Source organism: Lynx rufus, unplaced genomic scaffold (assembly GCF_022079265.1).
Source record: "Lynx rufus isolate CCGP_SWC_20201006 ecotype Redwood Valley unplaced genomic scaffold, mLynRuf1.p SCAF_2, whole genome shotgun sequence".
Lineage (NCBI taxonomy): Eukaryota > Metazoa > Chordata > Mammalia > Carnivora > Felidae > Lynx > Lynx rufus.
In genome coordinates, this window is record NW_025814834.1 from 143314737 (window position 1) to 143331919 (window position 17183).

The 17183-nt window shown below is 36.4% G+C and overlaps 1 protein-coding gene across 1 annotated transcript in view; it reads right to left on the minus strand.

The window, feature by feature from the left end:
• Nucleotides 1-3525: 3525 nt before the first annotated feature.
• CCDC18 (coiled-coil domain containing 18) overlaps nucleotides 3526-17183 on the minus strand; it is a 117442-nt gene continuing 103784 nt past the window's right edge. Inside the window, exon 29 of the mRNA XM_047084567.1 lies at nucleotides 3526-3648. Coding sequence (XP_046940523.1) covers nucleotides 3541-3648 — 108 coding nt within the window. The 3' untranslated portion in view covers nucleotides 3526-3540. The remainder of the gene's footprint in view (nucleotides 3649-17183) is intronic.

The window sequence follows — 17183 nt, forward strand, 5'->3', positions numbered from 1 at the left end:
ATTTGCTTTCATATATTTTTAAATCTCTTCTTTAATTTCCTGGTTGACCCATTCATTTTTTAGTAGGATGTTCTTTAACCTCCGTGTACTTGGAAGCTTTCTAAATTTTTTCTTGTTGTTGATTTCAAGTTTCATAGTGTTGTGATCTGAAAATATGCATGGTATGATCTCAATCCTTTTATATTTGTTGAGGGCTGTTTTGTGACCCAGTATGTGATCTAGTTTGGAGAATGTTCCACGTGCACTCAAGAAGAATGTGTATTCAGTGCTTTTGGATGAAAAGTTCTGAATATATGTTAAGTCCATCTGGTGCAGTGTCATTCAAGGCCATTGTTTCCTTATTTATTTTCTGCCTAGATCATTTGTCCATTGCTGTAAGTGAAAATATTAAAGTCACCTACAAATACGATATTATTATAAGTAAGTTTGCTTATGTTTGCGATTAATTGATTTATATATTTGGGTGCTTTCATGTTGAAGGCATAAACATTTATAATTGTTAGCTCTTCCTGATGGATAGACCCCTTATTGATATAATGCCCTTCTTCATCTCTTGTTACAGCCTTTGTTTTAAAATCTAGTTTGTCTGACATAAGTATGGCTACTCCAGTTTTCTTCTGACATCCAGTAGCATTATAGATCATTCTGCATCCCCACTTTCAATCTGCAGGTGTCTTTAGGTCTAAAATTTCTCTTGTAGGCAGCATATTGATGGATCTTGGTTTTTTATCCATTCTGATACCCTTTTGATTGGGGCATTTAGTCCATTTACATTCAGAGTGATTACTGAAAGATATGGATTTAGTGTCATTGTGTTTTCTGTAGGTTTTGTGCTTGTGGTGATGTCTCTGGTCATTTGTAGTCTTTGCTGCTTTCCACTCAGAATCCTCCTTTGTATCTCCTGCATAGCTGGTTTAGTCATCATAAACTCCTTCAGTTTTCGTTTTTCTGGGAAAGCCTTTATCTCTCTTTATATTCTGAATGACAACCTTGCTGGGTAAAGGATTCTTGGCCGTGTATTTTTCCTATTCAGCACATGGAATATTTCCTGCCACTAGATTGAGTTTTTAAATGCATGGGCAGGGAATTGTAGAAGTTCTTTTCTGTTGGCAGCCATTCTCTAAGTTTTCATTTTAATTCCAGTTAGTTAGCATACAGTGTTATATTGTTGTAGACTTTGACTCTGGAGTTCTCTCTTGTCCAGCAAGAGAGTGGATACAGAATTGAATATGAGAGAGGCTAATGTCTGGGAGGAGACAAGAACCCCAAGCAAGGGTCTTTTCTCCATATTTATTAGGATCAGAAGGCTTACATATGTGATGGATGTGCAGAAAGAGACAATAAGACAGTGATCATTAACTCATGTGTGTGAGAGAAAAGAGGTTTCAATGCAGTGTTAGGGGTTAGGGTCAAGACAAATCAAAATCTCAGTGCCAGCAGTTGGGGTTTACTGCAGGCACCAGGCACCATGTCTGTTGATCTTAACTTTTCTAGGTGCTAAGACAGAGTATGCTACCTCAGGGTTAACAAGGCATATTTCTTGCTAATTAGCTCTGGGTGCTTTCACCCTGTAGAAGCTGTTTTGTTTTACTTAATGATTAATCTTGGGTGCTTTTGCCCTGTTGTGGCAGCTTTCTGCCTCTACCTATTCTCAGATGCTTTCATCCTGTGTAAGTGGCTTTCCACTCTATGCTTCGTCTATCCTGGGTGCTTTCGCCCTATGGCGGCTTTCTGCCCTAAACCTTGTTAACCCTTGGTGCAAGCTCAGAGAATTCTTAAATTTATTCCCCACATTATATTATGTCATAGGTTCTGGGTCTGGAGTTCCCTCTTGTCCAGCAAGAGAGTGGACACAGGATTAAAATGCAAGAGAGGCTAATGTTCGGGAGGAGACAAAAGCTCTGAGTAAGGGTCCTTGCTCAGTTTTTATTAGGATCAGAAGGCTTACAAGCGTGATGGACATGCACACAGAAACAATGAAACCATGAACATTAACTCATGGGTGTGGGGGAAAGGGGGCTTTTGAAGATACACAGTGTTAGGGATTTGGGTCAGTACAAAACTAAATCCTGGTACTAGGCAGATGGTTGTTTATAGCAGGCATGAGGTACCACCTCTGTTTACCTAAACTTGTCTAGGGGACAAGAAAGACAGAGCATACTACCTCAGGGTCAACAACGTACTTTTCTTTTGCTAATTAGCTCTACTCCAGGCAACTTGGTGCGGTCTATAGCGCTGTTTACCTGTTTACCTATTTTGGTCCTTCCTGTGAAAGCAGCTTTCTGCTATTGTACTAAGTTAGGGGGCGCTTCCGCCTTGAATACCTAATCTTGTAAGTTTTCATCCTAAGATTTCCTATTCCTATACCTTTGTCCTATACTGGGGACCTTTGCCCTGTTTACCTAATCTTGGATGCATTCATCCTGTGGCTATTTCTTTATTCCTTGTTAACCCATTGGTGCAAGCTTAGGGAATTCCTAAGCTTATTCCCCACAATATTAGTTTCAGGTGTACAATATAGTGATTCAACACTTCTATGCAACATCCAGTGCTCAACACAAATGCTCTCCTTATTCCTCATCACCTGTTTAACCCATCATCCTACCCACCTCCCCTCTGCTAACCATCGCTTCTCTATAATTAAGTCTGTTTATTGATTTTTTTTCCCTCTATTTGTCCCTTTGCTGCTTTGTTTCTCAAATTCCACATATATCTGAAATCACGGTATTTGTCTTTCTCTGACTTATTTTGCTTACCATTGTACTCTCTAGTTCCATTCATGTCATTGCAAATGGCAAAATTTCATTCTTTTTTTTTTAACGTTTATTTATTTTTGAGACAGAGAGAGACAGAGCATGAACGGGGGAGGGGCAGAGAGAGAAGGAGACACAGAATCGGAAGCAGGCTCCAGGCTCTGAGCCATCAGCCCAGAGCCCGACGTGGGGCTCGAACTCACGGACTGCGAGATTGTGACCTGAGCTGAAGTCGGACGCTTAACCGACTGAGCCAACCAGGCGCCCCGAAATTTCATTTTTTTAAATGGTTAAATAATATTCCATTGTATATATGTACACATCAACTTTATCCATTCACCAATTGATGGACACTTGGCAGTCATTCTCTTTGAAGCATGAGGTGAAATCATATGCTCACTGTGTGTATCTGTGTGTGGGTGTTTTAACGGACTTATGAGAAGTAGTGAAGATTTGACCCAGGTAGAAATAAATATTAATACCAAGAAGGATTTTTATGCAATGGTGTACAATCACAAATGTGTATGTTAAGATATTTTACAAAGAGATGTTCAAAATTCAGTGGGTTAAATAGATAGAATTTTATTTTTCTTTCATGTAATAGCCAAGGAGAATGCTCCAGATCACTTAGACACCTATGTTGCTTCTATTATTTTTGTTTTTGTTTTTGTTTTTGCTATTCCCAATGGTATTTTCTTCACATGCATGGTTGAAGTTGGGATGCAGGCAATTTTGGCTGTAGGGAAAGGGAAAGACCTTGGAAGAGCACATATGTAATACTTAAGTGTTAAAGACTGAAGTGGTACACATCATTTTGCTTGTATTCTTCTGGTGAGAACTTACTCATTGGAGATACTGGGAAATACAGTGACTGCCCATGGGCCCAGCTAAAACTCTGTAATTACAGGAAAAGGAAAATAATTTATTTTAGTGAAGAACCAGTAGTCCTCACCACAACATGGTTGTATGCTTTTCTCTAACAATATATGACTTAAGTATAAGGAGAAAAAGGGCAGTTAATAAATTCAGTAGTTTTTCCATTAAAAGACCAAAAACTTCAGGATATTGGCAATGGAGTGATTTGAAGTGATACTCCATCATATCTAAGCTGAAGAAGAAAATGAATAATCACAGCAGCCAACAGTTAGCATTTACTGAGCACTTACTCTGTGCCAGGTATTATTCTAATGTACTGACTTGTTTAATACTCATAACGATTTGAGGTAGGTAACATTATTCTACTTTATAATTGAGGAAACAAATACACAGAGAGATTAAGTAATTTGCCTCAAGTGACAAAGTGAATTGGGAAAGGAGCCAGGCTCTGAATGGCTGTTAAAAGCTATTTCTGCATCTTTTGAGACAAGTGTGGTTTTTTCCCTTTATTTTGCTTATCCTATGAATTACATTATTTTTAAGTAAGCCGGTCCAGACTTACTGGCGTAAGAGTCATTCGGTAATTATGTAACCTTCTTATATCTCTGGGTTTTGCTTGCTAATATTTCATTGAGAATTTCTGTGTCTATGTCAGAGGTCCACAAACTTTAAAGGCCAAATAGTAAATATTTTAGACTTTGTGGCCTATCATATAGTCTTTGTCACAACTATTTAGTTCTGCCTCTATAATGTAAAAGAAGCCATAGGCAATATATAATTAAACTGTTTTCAATCACAGGGACAGGAAAGCCACATTTGGTTTGAGGGCTTATAATTTTCTGACCTACAGTCTATATTCACAAGGGTATCTTCTTTTCATGTACTGTTCTTGTTAAATTTTGGTATCATTGTTATGGTGGCCTCACAAAGTAATCTGCAAATTTTTCTCCCCTCCATTGTCAGAGTTTCAGGGGTTCTTAAGATTCCTTAATCATATTTTAAAATGTCTGTAGGACCTATTGTCATATTCAGCCCCTCTTTCATTCATTCAAAATATTGGTTATTTCTATTCTGTCTTGATAAGCCTTCCTAGATCAATGAATTTTATTATTATTTTCAATGAATCAACTTTTAGCTGTATTTTCTCTGCTTTTTTCCATATTACTGATTTTTGTTCATTTTTTCCCCTTCTATTTACTTTAGGTTTAATTTGCTCTTTTTTGTCCTCTAGCTTCTTGAGGTGGTAATTTAGACCACTGATTTTAAACCCTTTTTCTTTACAGATTATTTATAAATTAATTACAAAGTGTTTAAAGCTATAAATTTCCCTCTAATTAAGCTGCTTTAGCTGCATCTCACAAATTTTAACTTTTGTGTCTTTATTACCAAAGAGAATACCTAAATTCTCTTTTTATACATTCTTTGACCCAAGAATTATGGGCAAGATTAATTTCCACATAATTTTCTAGATTTTCTAGATATGTTGTTATGGAAATTTAAGAACACTGTGGTCAGAGAACATACTCTGTAGAATTTCAGTCTTCTGAAATTTATTGAGACCTAAGTTGTGGCCCAGCATATGATCTGTCAACATTTCATGTACACTTGAAAGGAATGTGTAATTTGCAGCCGCTAGGAGTGGTATTCTTTAAATTCAGTTAAGTTAGTTGATGGTTTTGTTCAAGTATGTATCATTTTTTTTTTTGTCTCTTATTCTTTAAGTTATTGGAAAATGGAGGTTAAACTCCCACTGTGATTGTAGATTTTTCTGTTTCTCCCTTTAGTTTTGTTAGTTTTTACTACATGTGTTCTGAAGATTATTTGGTGTGCATTTAGGAGTATGTCTTCCTACTGAAAGGGTCCTTTTACCATTATGAAACATCATTCTTTATCTTCACCAATACTTCTTTTTTTGAAGTCTGTCAGAAATTGCCTGCTGTTTGCCTGGTGCTTTTTTTTTTTTTAAATCCTTTTTACTTTCAATCAGTATCGTCTTTATATTTAAAGTGTGTCTCACTGTTTCTGGTCAGAAATCAGTCTTCTTTTGGATCTTTGCTTCTTAGACTTTTTTCTGTATTTGCTTTTAAGATTTTCTTTGTTTCTTTAGTGTTCAGGAGTTTTCACTACTGTATACCTAAGTATGATGTTCTTTGTATTTATTCTGCTTAGGGTTTGCTGAACTTAGAGGGCCCGTAGGTTGTCCATTTATTTTTCCACACCAAATTTGATATATTTTTTCATACTTTTCTAAAATTTTTTCCTGTCCTGTTTGCTCTTTACTTCTTTTTTAAAATGTATATTTATTGTAGAGAGAACATGAGCAGGGAAGAGGGGCAGAGAGGGAGAGACAGAGAATCCCAAGCAGGCTCCACACTCAGTGTGGAGAAGGATGCAGGGCTCAATCCCACAACCTTAGGATCATGACCTGAGCTGAAATCAAGAGTTAGATGCTCAAATGACTGAGCCACTCAGATGCCCATCTTTCTTTTCTTCTTAATAATGACTCACATTGTCTTGGTTGTTCTGTTCATACTTATTCAACCATGTTTCTCTGTTAGAGTTGACATTTTCTATTAATATGGTTTCAAGCTGATTTTCATTTCCAATAAACTGTTACAATTGTGGAGGACATGAGGGCAAGACCAATACCAATTATTCTATCATGGCTGGATGTATAAGATTCCTACTCAAAGTCCACATTCTCAACCACGTTAGTAAATTACCTCTATGAGAGGATTCCATATTATAGAAAAAAATGTTAAATGGAAATATGTTTTTAATGTGGAAAAATATCAACAGGGATTAGAGAATGAGAGAGCTGAAAGAGATTGTTGTTAGAGAGTGGGAGGTGGAACGCATGATAACAAGATCCTACAGGTATGGATGGCTGAAACAGAATAGTCTAGTAATAGTCTATATTTTGTAGAAAGGGAAAAGAATGACCTGATAGCCACCAGGTCATCTTTGATGGCAAGAACTAGGTGAATGATGATGGAAAATAAGCAAACACCTAACAAAAAAAGGAAAACAGGAAAACAGGACAGGTAAATTTTGAGAAACTATCATGAGTTTGGTTTTGGATAAATTTAAGATTTTCTAAAAAATTTTTTTGATGTTTTATTTCTTTATTTTTTGAGAGTGAGAGACAGAGCATGAGCAGAGGAGGGACAGAAAGGGAGACACAGAATCCAAAGCAGGCTACAGGCTCTGAGCTTCAGCACAGAGCCTGACACAGGGCTCAAACCCACAAGCTGTGTGTGATCATGACCTGAGCTGAAGTTGGATGCTCAACTGACTGAGCTACCCAGGCGGCCCTAAAGTTTTGTTAGAAAAAAAAAAAAAATCTATAGGATATCCAGGGAACTGTCTGAATAGGCAATTGAAAATACAGATCTGTTGCAAGGAAAAGATGGAGATACAGATCTGGAAGTTATTACCATAAAGATTATTATTGAAGCAATAGTACTGGATGAACTAATCTAAGAAGAATACCTGTAGAAGAGAGATCTAAGGTAGAAACTAACCTAGGGAATCCCAATATGTTATAGGTAGGCAGACAAGAATACTAAGAATGGATGTTCAAAGAAGTAAAAGGCAATATAAAGAGGCAATGTGCTTTAGCAGTTAAGAGCATGGACTCTTGAGTCAGTTCAAATCCCAGCTATTATACTTATAAAGCTACATGACCATGAGAAAAATTATTTAACCCATCCGTGCCTGTTTTCTATAAAATACAGTGATAAATACTGGCACCTTCCTAATGAGAAACGATCACAATAGCTCTAGAGGCTCATTCTGCCTCCAATCTCCTATCCTCTCAAACTTTTAGTAGCAGAAAAGGCAGCTGGATCAACAAATTTGAGCTAGCTTAAGAGAGGAACAGAAAGGTTCCCCCTAACAAGGCTACTCCATCTACAAATAAGTTTCCATTAGTGCACAGCTACATAAATATTCCCTATCTCAGCCCAATAATAAATATGTAGACTCTTATGGAGTCAGGGTTCCTTTCCACTGGAACTTTGAGCACAGTATATGCAGACTATGCCTAAGCTGTGTAGGACTGGAGAGTTTGAGGGATTGTGTGCCCTCTACTACTGCCCTCTCTGTAAACTTTTCCTCAATAAACTATCTTACATCTATCTCATGTGGTACTACGGTATTGTGTTGCATGACCTCCTTGAAAGATATTTCCTCATAGGTTGTTGCTATCCTTGTTCCTCTTTACAAATATAATAATACTTGTAAAGTGTCTACAACATTGCCTGGCATATGCATAATAGTATGTATTATGTAAAGATCAGCTATTTGTTTCTAAAAGGAGAATCAGGAAAGACTGGCAGTGTTCTGGAGTCAAAGAGATAACAATACAAAATATCAAAATAAAGAATGAAAATAGGACACTGGGTATGGCAACAGAGTAGTAAAAGCCAGATTGTATTAGTTTAAGGATTGGGTTGGAAGTAAAGAGTAAAACAGTGAATACAAACTATTTTTTCTAAGAAATTTGGTGGCAAAAAAAAAAAAAAAGATAAAGTACATTGGTTAGCACTTTTTTGCTTGCAAGCGACAGGAATCCAATTTGAACTAGCTTTATAAAAGGACTTACTATAAGAATATTGTGATGTCTCAATAATGTGGCTGAGTCTCAAAATCATGTGAAACCAAGATCTTCAGTTATTCTTTTTCTCGTTCCTTTTGGTAGGTTTGTTTCATTTTTACTCCTCTTTTCTCCAGACTAGTTGCATTGCTGCTTTGGCCCACGTGGTAGGAAAGATGGCTATAAAGAGCTCGGGAGTCTTGTATTTTATCGTTCAGGCATGCAGTGGAATTTGTTTGCAGTTTCAGCTTCAAAATTCTTTTTTTTTTTTTTTTATTTTATTTATTTTGAGAGAGAGGGAGAGAGACAGACAGATAGGCAGACAGACAATGAACAGGGGAGGGGCAGAGAGAGAAAGGAGACAGAGACTCCCAAGCAGGCTCTGCACTGTCAGAGCAGAGCCCACTGTGGGGCTCCATCTCACAAAGTGTGAGATCATGACCTGAGACGAAATCAAGATTCAGAGGCTTAACCAAATGAGCCACCTAGGCGTTCCTCAGCTTCAAAATTCTTAAGGAAGGACCCTGACCCTGCTTAAACTAAGTAGCCAGGGATGAATGAATCAATAGTATCCAGGGATACATAAAGGAAATTGAGGGAGATTGGACCTGATGATCTCCTATGAAATAAGTGGCTAACTTATTTCTTTAGAGTATAGGAGATGTAGTAAAGGGGGTAGTTGAAAATATAAATATTAATCTACCTGTCAAGAGGAAGAGGAAGGAAGGTAGGAGGAAAAGGTTAAAGTTTGTCAAAAATAAGAGTCCAGCTCAGACTGGAAACTAAATTAATGAAGGTGTCAGATGTACAACGTAACTACACAGTAATGCTCACTAGTCCATGAACAAGAGTTCATACGGCACATGGTAGAAACTTGGGGGAAAGGGAAATAAGGGTGCTGGCTAAAAAGACTGAATTAGTAATTTAACTCTTAGAGTCAAATCACTAGTAGGGAAGTAAAAAGATAAACTTTATTCGATTCCTGACAAGTAATTACAAATTCTCAATTAGTGTTATTCAAGTGGTACTGTCAACGTTAATGGCTTTAATGTTTACCTGTTAGAAAAAATTAACTCCATATTCTTTTCTAAGGACACATTCTACATTCTAAGGATAAAAATATTTGGTCTAATCTTGAGAGGTTTTTAAATTTGAGGGCTTAAATATGTCATCTTAATTTTGCTCCATTATTTTTATTCTACCATAAAGCTGGCCATGTATAAATAGGGTCACTAACCCCAACTCCATCTCATGAGACTTAGAAAATCAGTTTATTTGGAACACATTCTTGTGTCATTATGTTAAATAATTCCACTTGTAAAACAGGAATAATAGTATATACCTCATAAAATAAGATTATGTGAATTTAATGAGTTGACAAATAGAAAGTGCCTAGAATAGTGACTAATAAATGGCAAACACTCAACAAAAGCCAGCCTTATTAGTACAATTATGAACCTGTGGCAGAAGGACTTTTTAATTCATATTACTTATTTGAAAAATAAAGTTGATTAAGAGTCCAACTCTTGATCTCAGGGTCATTGATCTCAGGTCTTTTTTTAATTTTTTTTTTTTTTTAACGTTTATTTATTTTTGAGACAGAGAGAGACAGAGCATGAACGGGGGGAGGGGCAGAGAGAGAGGGAGACACAGAATCAGAAACAGGCTCCAGGCTCTGAGCCATCAGCCCAGAGCCCGACGCGGGGCTCGAACTCACGGACCGCAAGATCGTGACCTGGCTGAAGTCGGACACTTAACCAACTGCGCCACCCAGGCGCCCCTCAGGTCTTGATCTCAGGGTCATTAGTTCAAGCCCCACACTGGGCTCCACACTGGATGTGGAGCCTATTAAATAAACAAATAAATAAATAAAACAAAAATATTACTAGAACAATAAGCAAATAATATGGTAATCTAAATTGAAAATAATAAATGATTTAATGTACTTATTAAGCATTTTAGCAGTGATTTTTACATAAAAAACAAAGACAAGGAAAGTAGCAAGTTTAAACCAAAAATGAGTAATGAATTAACTTCCGCAAAAAGAAAAAGCTTTCGAAGAACTTTCTTTAAATATACTGAAATATAAATTTATTCAAAAGCAATAAAATAACAGCTTCTATGAAGTATGAGCTACATGTAATAAATACAGTACCAAAAATCTCATTTTTCATCATATCAACATCTTCTTTTAATTACAACTTTTCTCCCTGGAATATTAAAAAAAAAAAGATTAGTTTTTGAAATATTCTTATATTAATTTAGTATTAATGTCCACTATAATAATCAGGAACATAATTTAAAGCAAGAGTGGGAAATGCTTACTCAATTAAACATGAATCAGAAAAAGTAAAAAATGGACCACATGAAATGTAAAAAACAAATAATTCTGGTTGGGGGGCATTGGGAGGGAGGCAAAGTTTAAATTGATTTAAAAAACAAAAACAGAGGACACAATAAAAATAAAATATTTAGACACTGGTGTCATATTATGGTTTGAGGGCACAGTAAGGAAGATAGAGGAAGGACTACATGAAAAAAGTCAGTGAAAAAGAGGGAAGAGAAAAAAAAGCAAAAAAGGAAAATGACAAGAGAAATATTTGCATCAAAAAAGAGCACAACATACAGAAGTAGAAAAATACTGGGAAAAGGCCCAGAAGATTCTAAAAATACAAGTCAAATACTCTTGTCACACCTTGGTCTTTACTTAGGCCAGGGATTTGAAAATGTTATTATGTCCCTGGTATTGCCTGTAATCTTCCTATCCATCCCTGTTTTCCCTATAGCTGACTTTCTCAATTTTTGTTTTTCATCTTATTGCATGGCATATGGACCATATTTGCAAATGACTTTTCCTTTTTGGAAATAAGATGATTATAAACAATACTTCTTACAACTTCATAATAAGCTGTGAGTTACCTAATTAATCAGTATTCACAGCACGGTATTCCACTGTTCAGATCTAAAACAGGAGTTTTTAACTTGGTATCTGTGAACTCCTTGATAATATGTTCAAAATTTTGTGTATGTGTAATTTTTTGTGTGACTTATGAAGGTTTTGTCACCAGAAAACTGCTGTGTTAGAGGCTTTATGGTGAATGAACTGCCAACATAGTTAACTGTTAGGAAAATCAGTATTTGGGCTACAACATAAGTAAAAGAGATAACTAACACTTATTAAGTACTTCTCACATAGTCATTTCTAGTTTTTTTCTGCTGTATCAATGGACTTTAAAACTGCACTCTCTGGAGCACAGCTGGATTAAGGCCAACTGATGCCCTCAACACAACCCAACAATGATGCCCCCTCTCACCTTTCCATTGCTGAAAATAAAGAGCTTAAGGATGCTTCACACAAATCAGAGCATGACTTAAATGCCAGCTGGTGTTACTCTCTACAAAAGTGAAACTCACACCATAAGTCAGAAACAAATGTAATTTCTTGATGACACCTTCAAACCAAATTTAAACCTAAGGCACTCACTATACCAAAGAAAAAGATAGTTTAACAGTGCACACACATTAAACTGCAACATGGCAGATAAAGACAATTACAAAACAATCTACTACACTCAAGTGTGGCAGTGAAAGAGTTAAGGGCATGATACCTAGGGCAAAACACTGTGGTACTCCCTTTCCCTTGGTGCCCTAATCTCAGGCTTATGTTCCTTAAAGATTAATCCAGGCCTGCTCTGAACTCTTTGCACAAGCAGACATGTAAGAGGGTGAGCAAGTAACTGGGCAAAGGTCAGCCACAATCCACTTTTAATCAGATAAATTAGCTTTGTATCTGATTGACATATTTGGGTTTCTTTATAACATTCTGTTTAAATAACAGTTTCGTTGGCTTAAAAAAGGTTAAAATTTCTGCTTTTATACCAGAGACAAATGCAGTGTTATACTTTAGTGTGGGTGAGGTGAGCTAAGGACAAGAAATGGCCTGTAGATCAAGGTTCTACAACCCAATTTAAAATATGTCAAGTTTTACAAATTTTACACTTATTAATGCAATGCACATGTAAATGATCATGAAGTTAGACAATAAAACCATAGTAAGTCAAAGTTTCTTTCAATAGTAGCAGTCCTTGCTCTGAATTTTCTCACCTTCCATTAAAAGAAAAAAAAAAAAAAGGAGTCCCTACAGAGAAAGTATTGGGAAGATGTCTTCAGGTACCTTTCCCTTAAGTTTAAGGTATAACGGCAAGTGATGGCCATCTAAGAACTGAGTAAAACCCACAGATGAGCATTTGTCAAGCATTTGTCCCAGCATAGGTCCCACAGAAGTACAGAATAGAGTTCTGAGCAACCCAAAGAACCAGCCCCTTCTTTTCAAGACAAAATTAAACCAACACAGGTAATGCAATTGAGTCTCATGAGCTATGAGGCCCAGGTGAGATTATGTTAAGGCTACCGACTATGGTTAATGCATTTAAAACTCAGTAGAGCATCACTAGCAATGAACAAAGCTACAATGTGAACAGAATTTAACTTTGGCTGGAATTTTCTTAAAAAACTGGCTATAGTATTTTGCATATTTTATTTTATTAGTATTTTGCATGTTTTAATTTGGCTCTGAGCTTCCATTAAAACAGAATAGGTAAAATGAATTATTCAAATGCATCTATTTATTCCAATGACCTATAGACTAAGATATTCTATCAATCAGTTGTGTAGTAACTTTTAAGTCCTAACCTCTTAATCTCTAATTTACTAAGCAGTTGCAAGACCAAACTATGTAATTAAACAGTACTGAAGACAATAGAAACACAACTATGAAATTATTATATCAACAGTGGTTAAGAACAAAGCCTCATCTATATAATGGGGATAATAATAGTACCCCCTAGCACCTAGCCACCAATTGGGTGGCTCAATTGATTAAGAGATTCTTGATTTTGGCTCAGCTGATGATCTCACGGTTCTGGAGTTTGAGCCCCATGTCCAGCATTGGGCTCCACACTGACAGTGTGGAGCCTGCTTGGGATTCTCTCTCTCCCTCTCTGCCCATTCCCCCACTCTCTCTCTCAAAAATACATAAATTTTTTTTAAAAATTAAAAAAATAGTACCCCCTACAATAGAAGAAGTATTTGGTACTATTTGGGTAATAATAGTACCAATCAATAAAGATTAAATGAGCCAATTTATGTAAAGCAAATAGTGCCTGCATATAGTACTAATGCTTATGTATTACTATGATTACAATTTGTCACTGTACTAATCAAGTTTATTCTAAATAAATCAAGGTCTATTTGACCAGAAATAGACTGTTGCACATCTAGGACTTGAAGGGCCAATGGAGTGGAGCAGAGTTCTTAAAAAAGGAAGCAATGTTTCCCACTAGGGAACATTATGAAAACTCATGACAGTTCTTTTTGGTTGTCACTATGATGGGAAGAAAGGGACATCGTCTTGCTGGCATGTAATAAGGACAAAAGATGCCAGATATACTTACTTGCAGGGCTATTTCAACCAACAAAACCATCTGCCTGGTAATCCTGCTAGACTTCCCTAGTCCATTTATATTTTCCCATTCTCCAAGATAACTATTTCATATACCTTTCCTGTTCTTAAACCTCCAATACCTTACCCTGCCATAGCTCATAACCTCACTAAGAAAACCTTCACTAAGAAAATACAGGCAATCAATCAATAAAGAAATTGCTCCCTTCTCACCAAATCTTTCCATGTGTTTCTGTACGCATATATTTTGCTTTCTTTCCCACTACAGTGGATGAACTCTTATCCAAGGCCAATTCTTCTCTGCTGGAGTCTATCTCCTTCAGCCTACCTTAAGAATTTTACTCCTTCCACTCTGTGTCTTGAATTATCAGTTTCCCTGTCTACCAGATCATTCCCACCAGTCAAATGCTGTTTATCTCGTATTCTAAAAGCAAACAAACAAAACAAAAAACTCTTTCTTATTTCCCTCATTTCTTTACATCAAAAGAGTTGCCTGTTTTTGGTGTTTGCATTTCTTCTCCTATTCTCTGCTGATCACACGCTAATCAGGTTTTATCCCCACTATTACCATGAAGCTGTTCTCATAAATGTCATCAACAGCCTGCATTTTACCAAATATATCAACTATTATTCCTCACTTTATTTGGCAACGTTTGATATCACTCTCTTTTCTGAAACATGTGATATTATGTTTTCCTTATTTTTTCTCCTGTCTCACTGTTTAAATCTCAGCTTTATTGGATACTCAACTTCTTGAATGCTAAAAGTAACTTAGCTTTACTAAATTAGGCTTAATTTCGGGGCTTCTTTTTTCTACTCCCACTCATTCCCTTGACTTAACAAGCATTATGGCTTTAACAACCATCTACATGCTGAGCTAAAAATTTAACTTTAGTCTCATTAGCCCAGTCATTCATTTGTCACCTTCAGTTCGACATCTAATAGAAATCTCAAATTTAATATATCTAAAGTCAAACTTTTGATCTAAGAGGCTTCCAAATCTGCTCATCAACTAGTATTCGCCAACTCAGTGAAAGCTCACTTACTCTGGCCAAAATCTTTGCAGTCTTCTGGACTCTCATATCACTCAAAACCTACATTAAATCCTGTTGGCTCTACCTTCAGAATATATCCAGATACGGAACCATTCGCAACACTTCCACATCTATTCTCCTGCCTACCCCAAATTGTCTCTTGCCTGGATTATTACAAGATCCACCTATACAAGATCCACCTACAGATACAAGACTATCCGCCTAGATAGTCTCTGCTCTTGTTCCTTTATCATCCATTCTTCATAAAACAGCCAGAGTGACCCTTTAAAAACATAAATCAGATAACTGCCATTTCCCTATGCAGAACCCGCCAATGGTTTCCCATCACACTTCAAATAAAATCCAGAGTTCTTGCAGGAGCTACAAGACTATTAGAGGACCCTCACCCCCCACCTTAAAACCCAACCCCTAACTAACATCATCTATCTCCTACTACTTTCCCTTTTGTTTACACCAAACCAGCAATATCCGTCCTAGCTGGTTTTTGTACATGCCAGACACGCTACCACCTCAGGACTTTAGTACCTGTTGTTCCCTTTCCTCCACTGCCCTTCCTCCAGATATTGGGATTTCTTACTTCCTACTTATTATAGGACTCTGATTAAATGTCATTTAAAAAAAAAAAAAAAGCTTATTTATTTTGAGAGAGTGAGTGAGCACGCAAGCGGGGAAGGGACAGAGGAGAGAGAGAGAATCCCAAGTAGGCTCCACGCCATCAGCACAGAACCCGTAGTGGGGCTCAAATTCACGAACTGTGAGATCATGACCTGAGCCGAAATTAAGAGGTGGATGCTTAATCAACTGAGCCACCCAGGTACCCCCAAATGTCACCTTCTTGAGAGGCCTTCCCTGACCACTTTATCTAAAACAGTACTCCCATCACATTGTATGCTCTTATTTCCACCTAGCATTAGAGCATATATCTATTTACTTGTTTACTGAAAGTTTCCCCACAAAAATGTAAACTCTGTTTGGACAGGATCTTGGCCAGTTTTGCTTATTTCTATAATTCCAGTGCCTGGTATATAGTAGATGCTCAATAAATAATCAAATGGCTGAATAAAGGATATAAAGTAAACACAAATGTAGTTTTAAAAGGCTAGACGAAAACTAATTTCATCAGGCATTATACACAATTGGCTTGTTTACTATACCATCTGACTTGCTATATACTTGAGGTTTCATGTGAAAATTTTATTTTACCAATAAGAATATTATTTATATCGCTTTCTGCTTATAAGTAGTAAATTAAGCTCCTTTCAAAGTAGAGAAATGAAAAGAAGCTCTAATAGTTTTTGTCTTAGATCCATTCTAAAAATGCTTTAAAAATTTTTTAGGCCACCAATTCTATTTTGAAAGTGAAGCCAATGGGCATTTGAAAAAAGCTGGATTTCTCTGGAAGAGATTCTTTATTTCTATATGCAAGTTATGGATCAAATGCTTATAAAAATGTTGAGTGTCTGCAGGGTCTGTGTAGTAGGGATATAATTACCTATTCAGTATGATATACACAGAATAATGGAAGTAGATAAGTTATGTAAATGAGATACTCTGCCACTGTGGAAGTCTATGACTAAAACAAAGGTCCCCTTAATAATTTTTACTAGAATGTTTCCAGAAGTCTAGAAACACAACTAATTTTGGAACTCCAAAAACATTTTCTAGTATTGCTGACCCTTGAATAACATGGGCTGACCTTTGAATAACACAGGTTTGAAATGCATAGGTCCACTTATATGGCTGATTTTTTTCAATAAATATATTGAAAAATTTTTTGGAGACATGCAACAATTTGAAAAAAACTTATGGAAGAGCCTCACAGCCTAGAAATATCAAAAAATTAAGAGAAAGGTATGTCATAAATGCATAAAACATATGAAGACACTAGTCTATTTTTCATTTACTACCATAACATACACACAAATCTATTATAAAAAGTTAAGGTTTATCAAAACGTATGCACACACAGATTGTATATGGTGCCATTTGCAGTTGAAATGTAAACAAATGTAAAGATGTGGTATTAAATAACTGTATAAAATTAAATGTACTGTAATAATTTCGTAGCCACCACCTGTGGCTATTGTGGTGAGTTCAAGTGTTGTATTGCTTAAAACACTGTGTGACGTTTATCATCTCCATGTGAGCAGTTCATCTCTCCACTAAATTGTTTATCACAATAAAAAAGTGACCTCTTGCAGTTCTCACATATTTTTCATGGTGTTTAGTGCAATACCATACACTTTGAATAACATCACGGAACCCATATGAGGTGCAGCGAGTGATGTTGTTGGAAGAGCTCCCAAGAAGCAGAGAAAAGTCATGACATTACAAGATAAAATTGAACTGCTTGGTATGTACTGTAGACTGAAGTCTGCAGCTGTGGCTGCCTGCCATTTCAAGATAAATGAATCCAGTGTAAGGACCATTGTGAAAAAAGA